The 26,583-nt window shown below is 42.3% G+C and overlaps 1 protein-coding gene across 5 annotated transcripts in view; it reads right to left on the reverse strand.

The window, feature by feature from the left end:
* The window catches only part of AGO3 (Argonaute 3), a 154,182-nt gene that overhangs the window by 58,026 nt on the left and 69,573 nt on the right, over nucleotides 1-26,583 (reverse strand). For all 5 annotated transcript variants that reach the window (XR_011442680.1, XM_070279617.1, XM_043209647.2 and 2 more), the window contains one exon: nucleotides 24,514-24,697. Coding sequence is in view for 4 of the 5 variants with exons in the window: in XM_070279617.1 (XP_070135718.1) it covers nucleotides 24,514-24,697 (184 nt within the window). In the remaining variant the exon portion in view is untranslated. The remainder of the gene's footprint in view (nucleotides 1-24,513; nucleotides 24,698-26,583) is intronic.

A 26,583-nucleotide genomic window follows, 5' to 3' on the forward strand; every position in this document is an offset into this window, starting at 1 on the left:
TTTGATATTTTTATTTGAAACTTTAACAGTACATTCATAATAAACAATACTATCAAAATATAAAAAAAAAAAAAAAATTGATTTTTTCAACCTCACACATGAGACTACATCCTTAAACAGGCTCTTACTGAAATATACAAAAACCGGCAGTAGTATAGATTTTTCAATATATCTACAGCTCGGTCAAATTTAACCGCGCATAACGCTAAATGTTTTTGGACCTATATTTGCTGCTGTCGGATTCAATTTACCCAGGAACCGAAGCAGTTTTATAACATTGTAAACACTAAGCGAAAACATTTATATTTTCCAACTCTGCATACGTTTGAAAATTCATCTGCGACCCCTGATCAGGCCATTGCTGATCTATTCGCAAAATTTGTTCAATCAACATACTCTCCTAAAATGACAGATCAGTCTTACGCATACATCATTCAATCGAAAAATCTTATTTTCTGTCTTTTTCCGAGAATCAAACTCGTTTATTCGCAAGGTTCCGATGGAGTGGCAGACTTTGTGCAAGCCTCTACATCGACTTTAAACTTAAAAGAAAACTTATCTTTGGAAACCGCAATTTTTCCCGTTATGTGGAAAGAATCTTTTATAATTGCCTTACATAAAAAGGGAAGAGTTCGATGCTGCCAACTACAGAGGCATCGCTAAATTGTTGGCAATTCCAAAGTAATTTGAAAAATTAGTTAATCCTTATTTGCAACACCTTTGCTGACTGTTTCCTGTTTATAATTAATTATTGCTTCACATACTTCTAAATACTCTCTTCCTATCAATATATCATATTTTTGGGAAAAATTGTGAACCCAAAATGGTTGGTCGATCGGACAAAGTTTACTTTAATTGAAATTTACAGACTTATTTAATTTAATTACACCATTAATTGTGTGCAATTCTGACGTTTTTTATGTTTGTGGGAAATTAAAATAATTTTCTTTTATTAGGTTGATTGAACTTCCTGTATCTATTACACATTTAAATAGGCGATTGTTAATAGTTATTCTGATGTAAGGATTTCTATTTCTTCTATTGGATCCGAGGCTATTTGATAAAATTTTCGATTTCCATTTTAGATGGATCGCTTGAATATTCGCGCTGTCCTTTCACTGGCTTGTTAGAATTAGTACCTTGTAAAGAAGATGTTGGCTGTTGATAATTCAAAGGATTCTAAGCTCTACCTAAAAAATAATGCGATTGTTTCCATTTTTAAATATGTTTTTAAAGGCATAATAAACTTGTGTAGTTTAATACACTTTATAGCATGCTAAAGTAAGCATATAAAAAAAAAGGTATGTAGGTCCCTGGCGCAGGTGATTTCGACTGCTAGAGTCATCCGAAACAAAAAATTAGATTAGATTATTGTTTTGTAAGCTTATGGCTCTGTCCCGTACTAGAATAAAATATTTTCATCAATAAACAACAAAATGGCGAACTCACAAAACAAAACAAACAAAAAAATTAAACAAAATTTTAAAAATTCATCTTAAATTAATGATAAAAAAAAAACTAACCATTAAAAATAAATGATTCTAGTACGGGACAGAGGTGTTATTTTTAAGAACAACATATCCAAATTTCAGCTAGATCGGTACCATAGAATTTTGTGAATCACCTGCGCCGCATACAAAAATGTCGTTCCGAAAAAAACGCGTTTAAAGTTTAGACGCTCCCAAGTAACTCATACTATTCGGTGTAGGCACGCTTTCGAATATGGGCTGTATCTCTGTCATTATTTGATATTTTTATTTGAAACTTTAACAGTACAATAAAGTTAATAACAGTACTTTCAAAATATGTGAAAAATCGACCTTTTCGAAAAATCGAATTTTTTTCAACCTCACACATGAGACTACATCCTTAAGGTTTTTCATAAATTATAATACTAAATAAGAATATTTCTTAAAATTTTCACTAATAAATAAAAATTTTTCAGTTACTTCAAAACTTTATCGTGAGCAGTTTTTCAAGCATTGAACACGATTGTATATACAAATTATAAAGATAGAGTTTCAAGGGAATAATGAAATACGAGATAAACTGCATGGTTTAAAACCGATCCCAACAGCCCAATTATTTCATTGGTTTAATGCTTACCTTTTTTTTGGATTTCATTTTGATGTTTCATTTGCGCAGCGCAGTCGTACGACACACGCGCAAGACTCGTTTTCTTGCTGTTTATTTGCCCACTGTTTAGAGCAATACATACGAACGTCTGTTCGTGTATGTGTACTCATGACTTTACTATTCAGTCAGCATAGGAGCTATAAAAAGTATTCAAGCGACTTAAAATCTGTGGGTGAGGAGTCAGTTTTAGCTTCACTGGCGAAGGTTGATATTTCGGGCCCTCAAAAATTAAATACGATGGAAGCCGAACAGCTTAGGAGCTTAATCGACGCTGCTGTCAGCAGAGCCCTGGCATAGCAGGCAGCACAAACAAAATCAGATAGAGAAAGAAATGCGCGACCGGACAGCTCACCTCGTTTAACACTGTACTAAACTTTGACGCGACAATAATTCGGATCGACTTCACTTTTAGTGATAAAGGAGCTAAGTACTCTAAGACAAGGAGGACAATCCTTGTTAGAATATTATAAAGAGGTAGAAAAATTTACGCTGTTATAAATAAAGTTAAAATAACTTGGTTTAATTAGCAGTTAAAAAGGCAGAAACTCTGATGTTCTTTTTGCGGCAAAACCAGGAGATTTGGCGTCGGCTGTGGTCTTAGCACAGGAGGTGGAGTCAAACCACAAAAGATACGTCTTTGCGGCAAGGTTCGCAAGAGTTAGGCCGTCAGCCAACGGGTACAACAGGGGGACCTACACGCAAGCAATTGCGTACCGTAACTGTCTCTGCCGAGGATGCTGGCTAATGGTAGTCGGGCGGGGAGAAGAACACTCCCTTCCTTAAATCACCCCAATCCAAGGTGGAACAGCATATGCCGAAGGATGCGTGTCCCAGGGGGGGTCTCGGACGCTAATATGCGAACTCTGGGGGACCGGCCGACCTCCCAGTTTTAACCAGGCTTATTGTGACAAGCGGGCTATGTCATGATGGACGAACCCTTTCCCGCCTACTCGTGGGACCAAAATATGAGCACTACCAATCCAAACAAAAACCTAAGTGGGGAACGGAACTCTCTAAAAAAGTCCGGAAATGGGGTCAATGACCCGTCAAACTCCAAGGCCCTCAAAAGCCAAGGAGTTTCTGAGATGGAGAAGCCCCCTACAGACGTGCAACATCTGGAAGCGCCGGTGCGGAGGAGGTTGCCAAGGCTTCTTCTTCCAAAGCAGGGCTAGCCATGGAATCACCGAATGGCGTGGAGAGGAAGACCCCAGGGTCAACCTCTTAACAAACCGGCGGGGCCCCTAAGGCGAACCCAGGTCCGGGAGCGTCTCACTCGACGCAGCGTAAAGGCTCTTACAAAGATAGGATAAGAGCAGCCTTCATTCTAATGAGGGCGGACCCATCGGCCGAAGCCAACCCGGACCAGGCCGAGATTATTAAGTGGGCAAGGAAGATCCCGACTTTAATCCGGAAAAGGCGGGAGTGAGGCTGGATCCGAATAAACGTACTGGGTGAGACCCTGCCAAGGAAATCGCGCAAAGCGCGAAAAGGCAGAGGTCCACGGAGGGAGAAGCCCCTCAGGCTAAGAAGAGGAAGACCCAGCCGCAGCCGCCCAACCGGTCGTTCGCCGAAGTGACTAAGGGAAGAACCCTAATTGGAGTCCTGGACAAGGGCTCCAAGGATGGGCTCATCCCCAAGGACCTTTGACGACGAGTGGTAAACGAGTTGCATGGGCGCTTCGTGGAGGAAATGCTGCGATGCGGAGGACCCGCACCAGAATGCGAAGACGCAGGATGGTATCAGGGTAGCGTCAAGGTAATTGCCTGCCAAGACTCGCGATCGGTAGAGACCTAAAAGCGGATGGTCGCATCACTTAGAGTGGTCTACCCTGGAGCTAAGCTGGTGGCGGTTGACTGGGACGAGATCCCTAGCAAACCGAGGGCGCGAGTGTGGCTCACTGAAAAGCCAGCCGACCCTAAGACCATCCTAACTATGCTTAGGATGTGCAATCCGACGCGGACTGGAGAGTCGCCAAGGTCGAGGAGGCGGTGGGACTGCGGAGGCAGGTCGTCCTCACACTCAATGAGGAGACCGTAAAAGACCTGGAGAGGACGGAGCACCGGCTGAAGTACGGATTCGAACACGTTTCGGTCCGTATCTACAAATCCGATGCGAAGGCCAAGCCAGGAGGTATCGGGCTGGAGGCAGACACGTAAGCGCCAGACTTGGAGGAGCCGACCGAAGGAGGGCCCCCGAAAGGAATGTCGGATGAGGAGGAGGACATCCTAGAAGGGTACACTTCGAAGGAAAGCGACTTGGCAAGGGCACTTAGTGGAGTCGGAATGGAGGAGGACTCTTTGCTGAGCTCCGAGACGGAGGCAGAAGTTATTGTGGTGGAGAATTGTAAGGATGTCCCTGACGATCTTGCAGATATACCTCCATCACAGTAAAGCGGCATTAGCTGCCCCCCTACTCCACCTCGCTGAGAGTGGAGCTGATGTGGCCCTCAACCAGGAACCCTGGATCCTTGGAGACAGGATTCTTGGGTTGGGGGCGTCGGAGTATAGACTCTGCAAAGCCGATACAACAGGTAAAAGCACAAGTAGCGAAAGCACAAGATCCGTTTTAGCGTCTTTGCTCGCCTGACTTTTGAATAGATATTCTAAAATGTTTTGTTATAATTTGTACATGTTTTCAAAAGGCGACAAACATTAATTGGGGGTTTTCCAGATCCTGCAACCGTTTGGCGACAATAACGATGCGTTCCTTACATCGCTTTATGGGTGCTTGCCTCCCGGCCATTTCTGGCTCCTCCAGCTCAGATGAGCCAATACAGTTGAGGCGCTTCTTCCTCACGCGAGACACACCGTTCGCGTTTATTGCCACAGAGTTGTAGGGGCCCCGTCGCTGAGCAGTCCCAAAAATACCCACTCTCTCTCTACATGTGGAGTTTGTGAAAGCAGGCCACCAGACCACCACCACGTAGAAAACGAATATGTCTTATGACCGCTGTGTAAAGCCATCTGACGATCTTTGGGGAAATTCCCCATTTGAGGCCAATGGCTATTCGCCATGTATAGAGCGCGATTGTTGCTTTGTTAGCTCTATCCATAGTGTTTGACTTCCAGTCCAGTTTCCTGTCTACCGTCATCCCTAGGTACTTGGCGCTACCGCTAAGGGAGAGTGTTTCTCCTGATAGTATTTGAAGCCTTAACTTTGGTATTTTGTACTTCCTTTTGCTCGGTTTTGGACAGGTTTACACCTAGTCCATTTCTAACTGCCCATGTTGAGAGGACCCTAAGTTTGTCCGTCATGCGGTCGCATAGAGTCTGGAGAAATTTTCCAGAGAAGGCAATTGCGACATCATCCGCGTAAGCGATAACTTTGCAACCATCACCTTCTAGGGATCGCAGTAGGCTATTAACCGCCACGTTCCACAGTAGGGGTGAGAGTACGCCTCTTTGCGGAGTGCCTCTTCTGACGTATCTATGAATAGATTCTCCTTCTAGTGACGCCTCAACAGTCCTGATTACCAGGATCTGCTCTATAAGGCGTATGGATTGATTGTCTATTCCTAGTCCCGTCAGCGCATTGATTATCGAGCTTGGTAGGATGTTGTTGAACGCACCTTCTATGTCTAGAAAAGCAATGAGTGCGTATTCCTTGTCACTAAGTGCCTTTACGACAAAATTAGTGGTTTCGTGGAGTGCCGTTTCCGTGGATCGGCCCTTCCTATACGCATGCTGTGATCCCGAGATATCATCTGGGTTTATAGTAAGATTAATATGGAGGCTGATTAGTCTCTCCATTGTCTTGAGAAGGAAGGACGACAGGCTTATTGGTCTCAAGTCCTTAGGGGAGCAGTGCGATGGTTTTCCCGCCTTGGGTATAAATACGACTTTCGTCCGCAACCACATTGCGGATACGGTGCCTATTCTGAAAATTTCTGAGAAAGCTTTCTTGACCCAAGACCTCAGATTGGGACCGGCTTTAATTAGTTGAGCCGGGACAATGCCATCTGGGCCTGGGGATTTGAAAGGCTTGAAGCTATTTATCGCCCAGCTGAGATACCTGTCACTCAATTGGTATTCAAGTTGGTTAGGGAGGGAGGGGCAATCCCCCTGTCTCTGCATTTCCAGGGTTGTATCTTCTAGAAAGCATCCCGGAAAATGTGACTCTGTGAGAGCCTCAAGGGTTTCTTTGCTGGACGATGTCCAGTTACCTTCTGATGTTTTAATATATCCTACATTTGGTGCAGTAGTTGCGAAGACCTTCCGGAGTCGGAAGGCCTCTGATGTTTGCTGTATGTTCGTGCAGAAATTGGCTCAGGCATTCCTTTTCGCCTTGCGAAGTTCTTTGTTATATTGCCTAAGGTTCGCTTTATACGTCTCCCAGGCTGTCTCCGAGTTTGTCTTGCTGGCAAAATTAAAGGCCTTGCGGGCGCTGGTCTTAAAGGGCGCAAGTGTTTGCGACCATCATGGTGGTTTCTTTGACTTGCTACTGAATGCTCTGGCAAGTCAAGCTTTATTGAATGCTCTGGCGCACGCCGCCGTGTCCACCATGGCATCCAGGGCTTCCCCTTCTATCAACGTCCCTTGCTGGAGGTTTCTTCAAGGATCTTTCTAGTTTTTTCTTATATAACTCCCATTTCGCTTTTCTCGGGTTGCGTACTGTTAGTCGATTAAAGTTCTCAAAATTGATTACTAATTCTATGTATCGATGGTCCAAGAAGGAGTGTTTCTCTAGGGCTTCCCATCTAACAATCCTGTCTGCTAGGGATTCAGAGTAAAGAGTGACGTCAAGTACTTCCCTTCTGTTCTTGACTATTAAGGTGGGTTCTGTACCCCTGTTACCCACCAGATGATTGGAGCCTAGAAAAAAATCAAAGATTGACTCACCCCTCTCGTTTGTGTCAAAGCTTCCCTACTGATGATGATGGGTGTTAGCATCGCAACCTATGATCAGGTCGATTTTGTGCTTTCTGCTCTCTTCCACCAGTTGTTCTGGTCGTGGCCCATATACGCCGAGCACACCCTTAGAGAACCCTGGATCTTCAGTACTAAAATTGGGTAGCAAAAAGAGGTTAAGGTTCTTTTTTGCGAGGATGCAGGCTCGCCTTTTACCTGTTGTATCGGCTTTGCAGAGCCTATACCCCGCGCCCCCAACCCAAGAATCCTGTCTCCAAGGATCCAGGGTTCCTGGTTGAGGGCCGCTTTACTGTGATGGAGGTACATCTGCAAGATCGTCAGGGACATCCTTACAATTCTCCACCACAGTAACTTCTGCCTCCGTCTCGGAGCTCAGCAGAGAGTCCTCCTCCATTCCGACTCCACTAAGTGCCCTTGCCAAGTCGCTTTCCTTCGAAGTGTACCCTTCTAGGATGTCCTCCTCCTCATCCGACATTCCTTTCGGGGGCCCTCCTTCGGTCGGCTCCTCCAAGTCTGCCTCTTGCGTGTCTGCCTCCAGCTCGAATCCTACTGGTTTGCTCTTCGCATCGGATTTATAAATACGGACTGTCACATGCTCGTATCCAAATTTTAACCGGTGCTCCGACCTTTCCAGAACTTTCACGGTCTCCTCGTTGAGTGTGAGGATGACCTGCCCCGCAGTCCTACCGCCTCCTCAACCTTGGCGACTCTCCAGTCCGCCGTGGGAAGGGTCGGATCGCACATCCTAAGCATTGTCAGGATGGTTTTAGGGTCGGCTGGCTTTTCTGTGAGCCATACTCGCGCCCTCGGTTTAATTGGATCTCCTCCCAGTCAACCGCCACCAGCTTTGCCCCGGGGTAGATCTCCCCAAGCGGTGTTACCATTCGCTTGTAGGTCTCTACCGATCGCGCGTCATGGCAGGCAATTACCTTGACGCTACTCTGATACCATACTGCGTCTTCGCATTCTGGAGGGTGTCCTCCGCTGTGAAGCAACTCCTCCACGAAGCGTTCATGCAACTCGTTGACCACTCGTCGCCAAAGGCCCTTGGGGATGAGCCCATCCTTGGAGCCCTTGTCCAGGACTCCAATTAGGGTTCTTCCCTTCGTCACTTCGGCGAACGAGCGGTTGGACGGCTGCGGCTGGGCCTTCCTCTTCTTAGCCTGGGGGGCTTCTCCCTCCGTGGACCTCTGCCTTTTCGCGGTTTGCGCGATCTCCTTGGCAGGGTCTCACAGAGTACGTTTTTTCGGATCCAGCCTCACTCCCGCTTTTTCCGGTTTAAAATCGGGCAGGATTTCCCTTGCCCACTTAATAATCTCGGCCTAGTCTGGGTTGGCTTCGGCTGATGGGTCCGCCCTCATTAGAATGAAGGCTGCCCCGCCGGTTGGTTTGGAGGTTGACCCCAGGTCTTCCTCTCCACGCCGTTTAGTGGTCCCATGGCTAGCCCCGCATTGGAAGAAGAAGCTTGGATTTGAGGGCCTTGGAGTTTGACGGGTCACTGACCCCATTTCCGGACTTTTTTTAGAGAGTTCCGTCCTCCACTAAGGTTTTCGTTAGGTAAGTTAGAATTCATGTTTTGGTCCCACGAGTAGGCGGGAAGGGGTTCGTCCATCATGACATAGCCCGCTTGCTACGATAAGCCTGGTTAAAACTGGAAGGTCGGCCGGTCCCCCATAGTTCGCATATTCGCGTATAAGCCTTTGGCTTATGCTGTTCCACCTTGGATTGGTGTGATTTAAGGAAGGGAGTGTTCTTCTCCCTGCCCGAATACCATTAGCCAGCATCCTCGGCAGAGACATGACCTTACCGGGACCTGTTACCAGCCGCCCTCACGTGGAGAGTATAGTTGCACTACCAGCGGTGTACACATGTAGGTCTCGCGTGTAGGTCCCCCTGTTGTACCCGTTGGCTGACGGCCTTCCTGACATATGTCGACATATAGACATATAGACATAGATATAGATCGACAAAAACTTGAATATAGGCGAATAGGTGAAAACCGTTTTTTACAGTGTTAAATAAGATTAGTTTATCTCTCACGATAAAATATAAAAAATAAAAAATAAGAGTGGCTACTATATAAATAATAGCGAAAGAAAAACGAAAAAGATGTGGCCTCGTCAACGTTATAATTCAATCTCTATTTCTCTAATCTTAAGCTTAATTTATCTATTACGGCGAGGCGAGGCGGGGCGAATTCGCACAAGAGCGAATATGAGCTTTCACTCTCGCTCCGCCCTAAGCTATCTTAGACTAGATTTAGAGACTAACAATTCAACTACAAAATACAATTCAAATTAAAAACAACTTCAAATTTATTTCAAATACAATCAAATACGATGAATCCGTTAAGAGACAGGGTCTGCTCGACACTAAGTACTCAGATCAAAAAAGAAAATACCCGCTCCAAAGAACGTTTTACAGGTCCCTAGTGGTTAGAGAAAATGACCCAGTTAGAGATAAGCTCATACTTCCTTACCTAGTCCCAGGCTTCATCAGAACTTTGAACATATTCTTCAGCAGAAGGAAGTAACTTTTTTTCATATCTTTCAGTTAAGCTGCATTATAGCAGCAGGAAGACCGAAATCTACGCCTTCTTAGACGAGGGATCATCGGGGACCTTAGTAGGCGCGACAGTATTCTTAAGACTGGGAATCAAAGCTCAGGCAGTGCTAATGTGTTTACAGTGGTCCGGAGAGACGACTCAATTTAAGATTGGATCCGTGAAATCATCTGTCCAAATCTCAGAAATAAATTTCGATAGGGCTTATTGGTTGAAAAACGTCCAGACGGTACAGATCCTTGCATTACTGAGAGTGATGATCTATTGCAATCTATTGCATAACTGTCATCTCAACTCAGCAATGTGATTGCGATTTGCAAGAGCTTCGTGGCGACATCATGAAAAACGTACCGGTTGAAACGTACCGTGAGGTCGGGTGACCAACAAGTTAATCCCAGAAGTCTCGTTCGTCTATCGGGATCTATACTTTCAATTCTTGATGGGCAATGGATTTTGTTGACAAGGCATCTGTCATTCAATGCAGTTTTGCATAGAAGAGCTTTTAGCGATACCGCCATTTATGCCCGGCAAGCACATATTCGAAAAGTACCAGGCTGGTCGCCATTTACATAGATATAGCTTCTAGTCTGTGGCGCTGGCAAGCGTACTATCCGTGTCGATGCACTATATGCCTCTTTTAGATATATTCGAGTGCCAAGGTTGTAATCCCTTCAATGTGAAACACGCCTTTTTAGACAAGTTCGGAGAGATCTGAGACACGCCTCAGGTGCTCGTACCACGCAAGTTATACTCCTCTGAAGATAAGCTAGCAGTGAAAATATTGGAGAGCACAGGCCAAAATAATGTCCGGATTGGTCTTCCGTAGCGTGGCAGCAAGGACGAATATGGGAAAAATCTGTACTAGAAGACTGACGCGAAAAGCAGGAAATATATATACAAGGATACGAGGCAAAGCTATCTATGAAAGAAACTAGCCGTGAGAACTTACTCAAGGGACCAGATTACCTAAACCCACTCATAGACGTCTGACTAGCCTTTTGGGTCAACAAGATAGCGATTTGCGGTGACATTGCGAAAATGTTTTACAAGATTAACATCCATGAAGAGAATATAAATGGGCAATGATTTTTGTGGTACGACAGAAGCAGTGATAAAGTAGACACATATATCTTGCGAGCTATGACATTTGGGATCAGTTGCGCATCGTTCTCAGCGCACTTTATTTGAAATAAGAAAGCAGAAACCCACCAAAAAGATTTTCCATTAAACACCATTCAAAGGGCGCACTACGTTGACGACTTTATCGATAGCATGAGGAACGAACAGGAGGCCATCTAGATTACCAGATAGGTTATAGAGGTCGACCGCAGATTTGAAATCCGTGACTGGTAGTTTTTTCAGTTCTTAGAAGAAGGAGGAAGCTCTTAGAAGCTTGTAGAATAATGGCAAGATTTTCTGCATTGCTGATTTATTTGCAAATTTTTAAGGATGAAGCGCGACGTTCTCGGAGAAAACGTAGTCTCCACCAAGCGCAAAGTTTTACAAGTCTGAACGATGGAACTAAAAATACTTCGCCAGGGTATATGGCAGCTAAAAATTGAATGGGATCAGGAGCTATCCGAAAAAATGTTGGAAGAATGCCGTCAAGGTCAATGGAAAACCATTTTAAAACAGATAAGGACTTCCGAGGTCCCTTGATACTATTTCACACCGACATCGGAGCCATGTCAAATTGTGCCCCACACATTCGTCGACCCCAGAGATCAAGCGTATTCTGCTTTCAGCAGCGCGAGGCAACGGAACGGAGAGTCATCGAAGCTTTGGTGATAGCGAAGTGGCCCCTTTAAACCACTATCGATTCGGCGAATGGTGCTCAAGCAGCAGTTATGGGATTACGCATAGCCCTCAAAGTGATGAGCACGCGCAACCTGCGAAGCAACAACGACACATACTGGTCGGACTCAATGACAATATTGCAGTGGCTAACTACGGACCCTCGCAACTTTCACAAGTTCATAATGTACAGAGTCGCCAATTAGAAGACAAAGCTACCAAAATGGCCAAGGCCAGAAAGAGACGTGGATAACGGACCAGCCACGACAATGGCTCATGTGAGCAAGGCAAAGTTGCTACTATATAAGCATTATCAAGCCAGAACATCTGATTAAGAATTAAAAACGCTATCCATGCAGATTGGCCGGATTCAACGCAACTTGGACAACGATGGAGTACTACTCCTGCATGGAGAAATGCAGGCTGACTAAACTCAGTTGACATAGCTGAAGGCGCAATTATACTAGCTCCTGGGTGCCGGATAACCAACCTAATATTTGTTAATATTTGTTGTATTTAATTGTGTTGAACATGATGCCTCCAAAGGTTTCAGCAAAGGCCTCTTTTACTACGGTTTTTTTTTTTTTTTTTTTTCCGCGGTTTTTCAGAATTTGGAAATGGCTTGTGCATCAATAAGAGAATCAGCTAGCATCTCCTGTATTCATCACAAAGCTTAGAGGCCCAGACGACCGAGGGGCGCTCGAGAAACGATTTGTTAGTACATATTAAGCTATTTGAAATTTGTTAAGCTAAGAGGAGTTAGTAAGGAAATTTAAAATTCTATATTTTAAATTAGAGGGACAGGAAAGAGATGTAATAGAGTAGAGATCATTGTAGTTCGAACATAATACCCTAAAAGGGTCATGCAGTGCATATGTCGAACTACAACGGCTAAGGAACAGAGGACTAAAGTTTCGAGTCCTTCTATTAGGAATGTTGAAATTTAAGCGTGTTAGTAAATGCTGGCTATCTACATCCCCGTTAATAAGGTTATGCAGAAAAACTACACCGAGCAGTGTCCTACGATTTGTTAAGCTAGGTAAGTTTATAAGTAAAAGTCTGCTACTGTAGGATGGAAACTGAAGATTTGCATCCCAGTATAGACCTCTAAGTGCAAATATTAAAAAGTTCTTTTGTACGGATTCTATGCGGTCCTTATGTACTCCATACTGGGGACTCCAGACACATGAACCGTACTCCAGTATAGGACGGACCAAGGAAATAAATAATGTTTTGGTTATATAGGGGTCATTAAATTCTTTTGACCACCTTTTAATAAAACCAAGGACTCCTTTAGCCTTATTAACTATTAAGGAAATATGGTCGGCAAATTTAAGTTTTATGTCAAATAGAATGCCGAAATCATTAACCTGGGTTAATTTTTCTAAGGAAATCCCATTAATGGAATACGTAGCTTGCAGAGGGCAAGAACGATAAAAAGACATATGCTTGCATTTTGATCCATTAACCAAACACCATTTTTGAAAGTTATCAAGGTCAGACTGAAGACTGCATTGGGCAGAGATGGATTTGTACTGAAGACAAAGCTTTACATCATCTGCATACATAAGAGATATATGATATACATACATACATATACATGCATACATATATATGAGAGTTCGTTAAAGCAGGGGGCAAGTCGTTTATAAAAAACGTAAATAATAACGGGCCAAGATGACTTCCTTGAGGCACGCCGGATGTAGCACGGACCAGACGGGACTGTATGTTTTTAAATAAGACTCTTTGTGTCCTTCCATCTAGGTAGCTGGAGATCCACGTTAAGAGGTCTTTAGGAAAACCCAGCATATTCAGTTTACTCAACAAGAGTGAGTGATTAACTGAATCAAATGCTTTGCTGAAGTTTGTGTAAATTACATCGGTTTGATATCCCTTACAAAAGCCATCTATGACAAAGGATGTCAACTCCAATAAGTTTGTGGTGGTGGAGCGACGCTTAATAAAGCCATGCTGACAAGGAGTGATAATCGAGGAGCAAAGGTGTTGCAAATGAGGGGTAATTAATTTTTCAAATAACTTTGGAATTGCCGACAACTTAGAGATGCCTCTGTAGTTGGCAGCCTCGGACTTTTTCCCTTTTTTATGTAGGGGAATTACAAATGATTCCTTCCACTTAAGGGGAAAAATCGAGGTTTCCAAAGATAAGTTGAAAAGTCTTAGAAGAGGTTTGCACAGAGCCCTGGCGCAGTATTTTAGCACACAGCCTGATACTCCGTCGGGGCCTGGCGAATAAATGGGTTTTACCCTTAAAAGACCAGTTAATAAGTTGTTCTCAGAAAAAAACGGACAGAAAATAATATTTGCTGCTTGAATGTTATATGCGTAAGGCTGATCAGTCAATTTAGGAGGAGAATAAGTTGTTTGAAAAAATTCTGCGAATAGATCGGCAATGGCCTGATCAGAAGTCGCAGAGGAATTTTCAAACGTTAGCAGGGGTTTACAAAATTATAAAACTGCTTTGGATCCTGAGTAAATTGTATCCGGCAGCGGTCAATATAATTCCTACAACATTCAGCGTTATGCAGGGTAAAATTCGACCGAGCTAGTAGGTATCTTGAGAAATCAACACTACTGCAGGTTTTTTTATATTTAAGTAAAAGCTTATTTTTTTTATTTTTTGGGTTAGTGAGGCACCTCGTAAACCAAGGAGGATTTGTTGAAGCGGACGGATATTTCCAAGGCACACATGAGTCAAAAAATGTATTTAAAGAAAAATAAAATTTTTCTAAAGTGACATTAAGATCAGTGCACGCCAGAATATCAGACCAGTCAAATGTATCGATAAGGCTATTAAGTTTCTGAAAATCAGCTTTACGGAAACAGCGAATCTTATTTACCACGCTCGGAGACATCTGATCGATACCAGGAGTGGTTTCGATTGAGACCTTCTGCGTGGGGTGATATGGATCCTCTGGGGTTGAAAGGGGAAAAGCTCTGGAGAGAGCAGTACCATCAGGATCAGATACAAAACATAAGTCTAAAAGCCGACCTAGCGAATTTCTAACATGATTGATCTGACCTAGGGACATGTCAAACATGGCCGCGATGAAGTCATGGTATAGTTATAAGTGACAAAGATGGTGAGTTATCGACGTTGGACCACTTTAATTCTGGAATATTAAAGTCGCCCACCGCTACGAGTTGGTCACGATCCGTCATAAGATTAGAGACGTATCGAATGGCGGACAAATGCTGCCAATATGTGGGCGGTTCAGACATAGGAAGTATATATGAACATGTAATGTATAAAGCTTTCACGGACATAGTGATTTTAACACAAATAAATTCTATGTCACCAAACTCTTGGGATTTCACCTTTTCAGAAGCAAAAGTAGAGTCTACCGAAATGAGGACTCAACCTCCTCTTCGCTGAGATCGATCCCGTCTAAAAGTGGTGTACTTACTTGGAAAAACTTCGGAGCTAAAGATCTCCGGATTTAACAAAGTTTCTGTAAATGCTATTATATGGGATGCAAAGAAAGAACTATCAGAATATAGCTTGGGGAGTTTGCTACGTAGCCCCCTAGTATTCTGATAGGTAAGAGTTAGTGAGGAAACTAGTTTTTTGGGTTAGTGGCCAAAGAAGAGGTGGAGGGTTGGTCAGTGGTTCCGATATTGGGAAGTCTCACTCCCACTGGTTTATTAACTTTTTTTCACGGATATAGGCTGATGTTCTTGGACGAAAAGATTCTCTGGCCAAAAACTGGGAGAACAAATCGTCTTGAACATCATCGCGGGCACACGAATCTTGAAAGAAGACGTGCGCCTTGTATAATTATATTTAAGTTTTTGTATGTCCTCCACCTTTATATCGGCTTTAGTTTTGGCTTTGATATAAGCCGAGATATCAATCTCTGAAGTATCAGGGGCAAGCCGAGAAACAAATATATGTTTCGATGGAGGAATCACCTGTAAGGGTTTTGGTGTCGCAGGTACAAGAACTGCAGCATCAGTCGGTGCCGGTGGTCCGGACTGTGGAATACCCTTTTGGGTGACCCTAATGGGGGTTTCGTTCCCTAGGACCTGTGGCATCACTTGAAGGGATGCCATGGCGGACATATCGGACAATTGCTCATTATCCCTGAGAAATTCTGACGAATTTTTCTCAGTTAAGGCCCTTGGGGTGGCCAGAGATATAAGCGGCTGCATTAATGTCGGCTGAGCTGGCTGAGGCGGATCAGAAACAGCGGATTTCTTACGCTTAGGGGACTTATTTAGCAGCTGAAGGCCACTAAATTGAGTGTCAAGCGCACAGAGCTGGTCATTGATTTTACGAAAACCAGTGATCAGCTCTTTAAATCCATTTTTGGTCTGTCTCATGAACGACCTCATTTCGCCTTGCACAGCACGACAATTTTCGCAACAATAATGTATCCCAGACCTACGGGAAATGGCATCCGAAACTGATGCAGTGAAACCGACACACTTGGCGTGCACGACGTTTTCACGTGGATGCTAGGCTGGGATGTGGAAATTGTCTTGTTACAAGACTTAATGGCACAGACCAGTTTAAATTCCATTTTATTTATTATTTTTTTTTTTATTTAATAAAACAAAAATTAATATTTAAAAAGTTAAAAAACACAATACCTTGAACCACTGTGCCAAATAGGAGGCCGAAGCGAAAGCTTTGAATAGAGCAAAAGAGAAATGCAGAAATAGAGATAAGCCGGGGAAGAAGCAGAGCTGAGCTATGCTTGGAATAGAATTTAGACAAGTAATTAATTCGACTCCAAATATACCACAGCGCTCGCGAAGCGATACGGTTTAGGCTTTAAGATTGTTAAGATTCACAAGATTTAATTCACAAAGTATGTAAACACCGGCTTGAAAGAAAGAGAGAGGAAGTGTTCAGGATGCTTGTAGGATTAATTTCGCCTGTACAATGTAAAATCCCAGTAGACCGAGGAGATCAAATATAGATATGACCACATCTAAAATGCTTCTTTTTGTCGGCGCCTGGTTATCGTGTAGTTTGTTGGCACTAATTTCACTGGGGAACACAAACTCGGTATGTGGTCCCACCATTTACCTGAAACTCTTTCTTGTTGGCTTCGTTGGACATCTCTTCTTTGGGTTCGTTAGACGGGGCACTCGGGCTCATCGAAGTTTCAGTGCTTTGAAGCGAGTCGCCCACGGCTTTTGGGTACTTAAAGACAAGTCTCTTAGCATTCTTGTCCCGGATAAATGTCGCCACTGGTGGTGAACAAGAAACGCGTTCAGCTTTATTGGGCTGCTTACATCGAATTAAAAACTTAAGGGGAGGTTCTTTTGGATTTTTCCGAAAATTAAGCAAACTTTGAGAATGGATTGCGGGAAAATGAAAAGACATACGAACTTATACTTTTAAACTTTTGATTCGTTGTTTATTAACGATTAAAAAAAATATTCAATATTCAGGAAATTCAAAATGGCGGCTTCAAAATGGCGGATCTCGTAGACCTCTATTTTTCTGCTTTGTCGAGTGTAGGGCCGCTGGTAGTGAACTTAAATTAGAAATGTATATCATTTATTAAAATTGATGGAATTTCCTATGCCTTATACCTAACGACAATTAATTTTGGTAAAAATAAACCAATTTCATGGACGTTTAAAAAAAAACATGACATTTTTTCTCTTTTTTTTTACTTTGATCTCGTTTAAAAATTATAAATAAACAAATTTTTTATGCCAATTTTAGGTATAAGGCATACAAAAAAGTATGTACTTTTAAAAATTTTTTGAATGAAGGAAATCGGATCAATAGAACGAGCCCTGTGCGCGACAAGAGGTTTGAAAACATGGTTCCGAGAAAAACGGGTTTAAAGTTTTTAGAAACTTTGCCTTTACATAGCTTTCTTGTTATCATGGGTATGTTTGAAACGCTCTAGCTCAAGAAATACGCGTCGTACCGAAATATCCCTTGGCACGTATATTCTACACATATGTAACTTTCATTTTATTTAAAAAAAAAAAAAATAAAAAAAAAAAAAAAAAAAAAAAGACCCCAATGGCTTTGACATGGAACACCTCAGTAGTAGCTACCAGCAGAACGGTGAACGTCGAGCCTATCTACGCAAAACTCTACCCCTATCCTGTAGGAATTACAGATTTTGTCAACAAAGAGATTCGAGATCTGTTGAAATGGAATGATTCAACAATCGGGGTCTTCTTATAACAAGCCTTACTAGATTGTGGAGGCACCGACGAATCTGGTAATAAAAAAAAATCGATTGGTCATTAACTTTCGTAAACTAAACGAAAATACCGTCGCCGATAAATATCCAATGACAAACCTCTCAACGACACTGGCAAATATCGGTAAGGCCATATTTTTTATAACGTTGGACCTTCAGTTCAGCTGTCGCCAAACCATGCTCGCAGAACGCGACCGTGAAAAAACTACATTCTCCGTAAAGGGGGAAAATATGAGTTTAAAAGACTCCCATTTGGCCTAAAGAACGCAGTCAATATTTTCCAAAGAATATATTGAAAGGTAACAATGGAAGTGTGAGCAATTTTCCGAGGCGCAGAAACAAGTCTTTCAGAAACTGTCATGCGTACGTAGTACTACGTACCCCGACTACAAGAAGCCGTTCGATTTAACGACGGATGCTTCTGCGTACAACTTGGTGGGGTTTTGTCACAAGAAGGGCGCCCTATTACAATGATATCAAGAAAAATAACAAGAACGTCAACTATGCCACCAATGAAAGGTAACTGTTGGCCATCACATGGTGCACGCGTGTTTTCTAAGCCTGCCAAGGAAAACCTGGTCGCTGATGCACTATCTAGGAAACAGGTTAATGCTATAGAGCCTCAAGATCCAGAGTCATGTGCGGCAACTATAAAATTATTTCTGAGAAAATTAATTCTGAGAAAAAGAGAGAAGAAAAATTTTTACGGCCGAGCACAGGCCCATAGGGCTGCACAAGAGATAGGTGAGAGTCCGATCCTTTCTCATGTGGGAAACATGTTACACATAGACATCTTCCAACTCTTGATTTCCTTGATTTTCTACTCGTTCAAGAAGTACATGGTGGACCTTCAGTCCCTAATAAAGCCACGAAACACCACGAAAGAGGTTCGAGAGGATCGTTGAAAACTGCATGCCAAGGATAAAAATGTTTATAGGGCCATACGCGTGCGCATCCTTAGAGGTGGTGATGGACCTGCCAGAAGAGTTCAAGGAGTTGGCGCTGGAAGAAGAGGCCTTTAACAGGCACGTCGCCACGGAACAACGATGGAGCCACAGTCAACCGGCCGTAGACGAGAGGTGGCAAAGAGAGGAACCGCATCATGGCGAGGCAGCAATGTACCAGAGGAATCAATTCACCCCGAAAGGACAAAAGGACGAGTTCCACCACCCGGCCGTCCAAAACACACAACGAACACCAAGGTGGCAGAGAAAGGAACGGCGCGAAGGCCCGCCGGTGTGGCAGAGCAGCCCAGGTCAAGGTGTGATGCCCAGGTGGCAGCCTGAGACCCAGAACAGGTCGGCTCCACAACGACCAGATCGTAGTAGACTGCAGGGCCAACGCAGGGTCCTCTGGCGAACCCAGTGCAAGCATGCAACAGATGCGGTGGCATGGGCCATTGGACGAGCGGGTGCAGGAACCTCTCAAAACTAATATAAGGACTGTCCGAAAACGAGCAGCCGAATCATCGAGGTCGGTTGGCACGGAAGTAAAGGCCATGCTAGATACAGGAGCAACGGCGAGTTTTATCTTTGAGGAACTAGCAGAGGGACTAGAGAGGATAATACAGGGAGAGATAAACGCGAAGGTGAAAGAGCTGCTGGAGAAAGGATGCATCTAGCCCTAAAATAGCGCTTACTGTTCACCCATTGTGATGGTGCGTAGACTTCCGACAGGATAACGCAAATTCGATAAAGGACACGTACCCGATCACACGGATCAAGTACATTTTAGGTCAACTTAGGAAGACAAGATTTTTCAGCAGCCTCGACTTAAAGGACGGTCATTGGCAGATCTCTCTAGAGGAAGGAAGCAGGAAGGTCACCGCCTTCACCGTACCAGGGAAAGGTCTGTACCAGTGGAAGGTGATTCCTTAAGGGTTGCACTCAGCATCGGCAAAGTTTCAGAGGATATGGCTCCACACGCATTCGAATATCAGTACGATATCATGGTGATTGGACGCACCAAGGAGGAAAATATTGAAAACCCAAACGAGGTGTTAAGGAGGTTGAAGGCGGCGAACCTGCGGATAAATGCGGAAAAGTGTAATTTCTTCAGGCAGGAGCTGCTATACTTGGGACACCGAATAACGAGTCAGGGGATCGGCATGGATCCTGGAAAGGTCACCGCAGTTACAGAGCTATGTACATCCCCCGACAAACGTCAAGGGAGTACGCCGGTTTATCGGGATGCCATCACGCAGAAATCACGAAGCCCCTGAACGATCGGCCACGAAATGGGAATGGACACCCAAGCAACAGGAGGCGTTTGAGACATTGAAGTCGCGGCTGGCAGAGGATTTAGTACTGGCGTGCCCAGATTTTGAAAGAAGATTTGTGCTGCAAACGGACGCCAGCGACTACGGCGTCGTTGCGGTCATCACCCAGGACACCGAGGAGGGTAGCGAGTGATCGCCTATGCCAGTCGGACGTTGTCGGACGGCGAGTGATCGCCTATAGTATGGGCGAGCAGAATGAGACCCTACCTGGCTTCCAGTTCGACGTGATCACGGACCATATGAGGCTAAAGTCGCTCAACAACATAGAGAGCACGCTTAGGAGAATAGCGAGGTTGGTGTTTGAGCTTCATCAGTATGACTACGTCATCAGCTAATAGAAGGGTAAGCTCAACGTGGTCGCCGACGCGCTTTCCCGCCAGCCAGCATTAAAGAAACTGAAATTGAAATCAAACAAGAAAGGAAAGCTAACTTCGGGCGGAGCCGAAGTTTATATACCCTTGCAGTTTAAACCGGATATATATCGCAAACATCGGATATAGTTGGCCGATCCTTATGGAAATATGAATATATAATCCAATTTATTACAATACAAAATCTAAAAAAAGTCTCAAGCTTCTATCTTCAAAAACACCAAAAGTGGTATTTCTACCAAAAACCATTTCCGATCGTTCAGTTATATGGCAGCTATAAGATATAGTCGGCCGATCGTTATGAAATTTGGTAGATCGGATTAACTGACCAAGAATATAGTCTGTACCAAGTTCCAGCTTTCTATCTTTAACAACACGAAAGTTGGGTCATTTCCGATCGTTCAGTTATATGACAGCTATAGGATATAGTCGGCCGATCCTTACGAAATTTGGCATGTCGTAATGTTTTGCCAAAAATAGCACTCATGTCAAATTTGAACTCTGTAACTTTAAAAACGTCAAAGTTATACAATTTCCGATCAATCAGTTATATGGCAGCTATAGGATATAGTCGGCCGATCCGGGCCGTTCCGACTTATATACTGCGTGCAAAGGAAAGAAGGGTGTGTGCAAAGTTTCAAGACGATAGCTATAAAACTGAGAGACTAGTTCGCGTAGAAACAGACAGACGGACAGACAGACGGACAGACAGACGGACAGACGGACATGCTCATATCAACTCAGGAGGTGATCCTGATCAAGAATATATATACTTTATAGGGTCGGAGATGTCTCCTTCACTGCGTTGCACACTTTTGACCAAAATTATAATACCCTCTGCAAGGGTATAAAAATGCTTGTGGATAAGCGCGCTGAAGAACACGATGAAGACGAACCACATCCCTCATATAGAAGGAAGCGAGGAAGTGGCATCTTGGAAACTGTGCGTGCCGACGGAGACGAGGCAGCAGGACACATAGGCGTAAGGAAAACAATCACCCAAGTGGCCGCTAGATACTTCTGGCCTGGGATGCAGAGGGACATATGGGACGGAAATATGTCAGGAGGTGGAAGACGTGCCTGAAATACAAGCCGTGCCAGATGCAAGCGGCAGGAAAGATGTTGACGCAGGTCCCGGAACAGCTATAGGAAACAGTGTGTGCAGACTTTGTAGTAGAGGTCTGCAGGAAAACATTCTTATTGCCTCAGCCATAGAATACATCCGAATGGAATAGAATGAATGAGTGCAAGAGACACAACGAATTGAATGAGAGGGAGTGAGAGAGCATTTTAACTCATAGGCATTCTCTTGCTTTGAAACAGAATGAGTTGGGGTGGAAAGTAAAAAGAGTGCTTTTGGAATGAGGAATGCAGCCGAATGTCTCGAATGGTTTTTAACACACTCTATGCATTCATTTATTTTCTTCTGTTGCGCAAAACGCTTCTTAAATACTTCTTTAATAATGAGGGAATTGACCGAAAGGTGAATTATGATAGAGTGTTTTTTTACTTTGGTTTTTAACTGTTATTATTATTTTTTTAGTGTTTATTGTTTAGTTTTTCCAAATTAAATTATTTTGCAAATTTTTTTTAGCGGCAAAATTGTGCTGGAAAATTACTTATTAATAAATATTGAAAATATTTTTACATTTATACAAGTAAAATATGTAAAATAAAATGTACAGCATAATAATGAATATTTCTGGAAAAAAAATTAAAGACTTAATTCACTTTTGAATTATTTTATTATCAGCGTCTAAAAAAACACGCAAATCTGCATAGTTGTATCGTACATTCTAGAATGAATTCGAAACAATTCGAATGCGAACTGTAACTCTAACTCATTCAATTCGGTTTTCATCCCCCGAATGTTGTACGAGTGAGACCTACACAGTCACATTCACTCATTCATTAATTTTCGTCTCAGCATTCTATCTCACTGAATTAATTTTCGAGGTTGTGGCACGGGAGCTGAACAAGGCACCTTAATGGAGAACGCGACGAAGCTGAAAGAAGTCCTTCAAATAGTGCGGAGGAACATGGAGCGAGCAGCCCAGGACCAGGAGCGGTACTATAATTTATGTGCCAATATGTAGTGCCAACACTATAAGTGCCAAGATGTAGGGTCACCGATAAAGAAAGGAGAACGTAAAATGGGAGTGAGATAAGGATCCGTTGCAGGACGGTTCCTCTTCAAGCTTAGGGTATCAGAGTCGAGTTGGGCCATTCCCGACCACGGCAGGTAGCCTTGCAAAGAAGAGAGGAAAGAACAAGTCTGGCGTACGCCTTACCGACTCCTTACAGTCCGTCTGACCGACGGTCTGTCTGTATCTACGCAAACTAGTCTTTCAGTTTTAAAGCTATCGACTTGAAACTTTGCACACACCCTTCTTTCTTTTGCACGCAGTCGGAACTTGTTGCACGCAGTATAAGTCGGAACGACCGGGATCGGCCGACTATATCCTATAGCTGCCATATAACTGATTGATCGGAAATGGTATAACTTTTGTGTTTTTAGAGTTAGAGAGTTCAAATTATACACCACAGCTATTTTTGGCAAATTAATACATGCAAAATTGCATAAGGATCGGCCGACTATATCCCATAGCTGCCATATAACTGAACGACCCAACTTTCGTGTTTTTGAAGATAGAAAAATGGAAATTGGTACAGATTCTATTTTTGGTGAGGAGATCCCACCTACCAAAAGTGTGCAACACAGTGAAGGAGACATCTCTGGCCCTATAAATTTCATAACGATCGGCCGACTATATCCTATAGAAGGATAACTGAAGGATATAGGTGCCATATAACGGAACTTAATCGGAAATGGTATTTTGTAAAAATACCAACTTTTGTATTTTTGAAGATAGAAGCTTGGATTTTTTTTTTTTGATTGTAATAGATTTGTTATATTATAATATTCTTGTAATGTTCGGCCAACTACATCAGATTTTTGCCATATATATCCGGTTTTAACTGCAAGGGTATATAAACTTCGGCTCTGCCCGAAGATAGCTTTCCTTTCTTGTTTTTATTGATAACTTTTATCTCCTCAGACGCCGGACAGTGCGAACAGAAGATGCTGTAGAGCGTAGCATTGAGGAAGACCCGAATCGAGCCATCGCCCTCGAGCACAGGAATTGAATCTGTGTCTATCCACTTTATAGAAGATACATAATTCCATCCCGGGTTCCTGAATTGAATAGCCATGATTTCCAGGAGCTTTATTCGCCCGACCTAAATATAATCGAAAATGTTTGGGGATGGTTAGAAAGGAAAGTCTGTGAGTCCGGAAAGCAATATGATAAGAATGATCTCATTAATGCTATCCAAGCGGCCTGGTCAACAATTTCCCTGGACTACATTAAGAGTTTGTACGACTCTTTACCCAGAAGGATATTTGATGTCATCCATAATCGTGGTGGATCCACTCATTACTAATTTTAAGAAAACATGTCAAGAAAGCTTCTATTCATTAATTACATTTTAAATATAATTAATTCTTCCGAAAAAATCATCAGAATATGAAGTTCCTGTAGAATGTGCTATTTTATTTTGTGAGTTATTGCAGCTTTAATATGAATGTTTTGGGTGAGCTATTCAAGTGAGCGGCAGTGTATATATGCGATCCGTTATATTCCAGATATTTGTTCCAAGAAATACCTTACACTGTAAAATTACACTCAATGGCAAGGGTATTGTTTGGTCATTGAGCGTTTTCAATGCCGTAAATAAAAGAATTTGTATTTAATATGACGTTATAAAAATGTTTATTTCTGCATGCAGATCAAGCCGGATGATCCGCAGATAGACCGGCTATGGTGCATGCAGGGACTCAAGAAAAAGTACAGAGAGGGCGGCCCGACTGGTCACTGCGAAGCTAAAGCTCTCGAATAATGGAGAGGGCGGCCCGACCTAGACACTGCGAGTTAAAACTTTCTATGGAAAGCTTGTTGAGTCGAGCGGCCGAGAAAGAGTCGGCTTGCGATCAACAAAGCCTTTGTACAAACTTAAGCCTAATAAATAAACATTACACTAATAATTACACTAAACATTACATAAACATTATTTAAACATTATTTAAACATTATTTAAACATTATTTAAACATTATTTAAACATAAGCATTAAACGCCGTGCTGCTGCTTGACCCGACAGGTATATAAACTTGTTTCAAGTGAAATTTTGAAACTTTTTATTTCATATTACCTATGCATTATTTAATTACCAAAATTTATAAGATAAGATCGGGTCCATCCAAATTTTTAATTCAATGTTTATTTTTTGTAACTCGTTTTACTTACCTGAAACGGATTTTCCTTTATTGGAAGGGTCGTGATAAGTGTCAATGCCGCAAATCATTACTTTTTTAAATGGTATTTTGATCGTCCACAAAGAGCCTCCCATTTTACAATTCATTTGCAGAAGAATTTTTTGTACAATAGACTGATTTTTGGATTCGTTTAAAAGCGTTTTTGCATTAATAATCTGAAAGTGAGTAATAAAATTGAACAATTTTTCAGTACTAAGAAACATTAATGTTGCATCAATTGGTACAAAAATTTGTATAGTTACACTCCAAAGGATCACAAAGCCGTTTGTTACCATTGACATAAAAATAATTAATAAAAAAATAAAAGGGCAATAGACTAGATGTACATTCAATTAATTAATAATTTAATTTTAATTTAAACATTTAATTTTAATAATTTATTTTACATACCTTGACGATTTTTTTATAATTTGAAAATAAATGTCACAGCAATAAAAACAAGCTTTCGGTCCAATATTTTGCCCAAGATCGCGCCAGATCATAATCTTTTAATTTTGACATATAACAAAATACCAACTAAGTCAAAAAAATATTGACACAAGAAAGGAACGCTAACTTCAGGAGGAGTCGAAGTTCTAGTTAAGATCGGATCGGACCATGAATTTAAAATCATATACGAGGTGTGTTGAAAAAGTAAGGTGACTTTTCAAATATCGCGGGCAACAAATTTTCGATTATCGATTTTTATGTTTTGTTATGTTGGTACACTCTTCCCTAACATCTGTACCTAGTTTCTTGTTTGGTTGTGAGAGGCGTAAAGGTTCGCAAATATTGTCGAAGGATATCTTTCGGATCGGTTATATTTCGTCAAAAAAAATTGTAGTATTTCCTAGTTGGTAGTTTTATTAAATATCACAGAAATCAAAGAAAGAGACAGATAAGCGGTAGAGACCAATGTAATCCGAACTTAATACGGTAAAAGGATCATACACTAATATCCTAAGGCGTCTTAGTAGATTCTGGCTATGTATATAACTACCTAATAAGGTTGTGTAAGATAACGTCACACCGCTTGATAGTGAAGGTAGGTTAATTAATAAGATTCGACTGTGGTAGGAAGAGGTGAAGATTTACATCCCCAACCAAATATCAAAAAGTAATTGGTGTTCTCCGTGTTGAAGGTTCCAGACTTACAATCCATATATGGCGGAGCCGAAGTTAATATACCCTTGCAGTTAAAACCGGATATAAATCGCAAACATTTCCGATCGTTCAGTTATATGGCTCTAAGATATAGTCGACCGATCGTTCTGAACTGGAGGTTGGATCAACTGACCAACAATAGGATCTGTACAAAGTTCCATCTTTCTATCTTAATCTTTGGACAATCCACGTCCAACTGAGAGTCCCATATGTGAGCGAAGAAGTTCAGCGATTCGCCAATAGGTACGTGGAAAGGCTGGACCGACATCCTAACCCTGAGGCCATCAATCTTTTGGACAACAGCTACACCACAAGGAGGCTGAAACGGACCCACCCACTGGACCTCTGCCACTCGGGCGAACGGGACTGAGCTGCAGTTGTAAAACCAATAAGGCCCACTAAAGGGCCCGACAATAAATAACTTGAATTATATCGCTAAGGTTTACTGTTAAAATTAGTTTCCTAGGATAAGCAAATATTGTACTACTCAATATTTCATTAAGTTAAGGTCCCATTATAAAATGTAACTATTGTCCATAACTCCGGACAGATTTTATATATAACTATTGATTAATTGATAATAAAAAAAAAAAAAAAAAAAAAAAGTTGGGTCATTTCCTATCTTTCAGTTATATGGCAGCTATATAGTCGGCCGATCCTTATGAAATTTGGCATGTCGTATTATTTTGCTACAAAAATCTAAAAAAAAAAAATAGAGTTTAGTTTAAACTGAGAGACTGGTTCGCGTAGAAACAGACAGACAGACGGACGGACGGATGCTCATATCAACTCAGGAGGTGATCCTGATCAAGAATATATATACTTTATAGGGTCGGAGATGTCTCCTTCACTGCGTTGCACACTTTTGACAAAATTATAATACCCTCTGCATAAAAAA

This window comes from Drosophila bipectinata, chromosome 3L (genome assembly GCF_030179905.1).
Source record: "Drosophila bipectinata strain 14024-0381.07 chromosome 3L, DbipHiC1v2, whole genome shotgun sequence".
NCBI lineage: Eukaryota > Metazoa > Arthropoda > Insecta > Diptera > Drosophilidae > Drosophila > Drosophila bipectinata.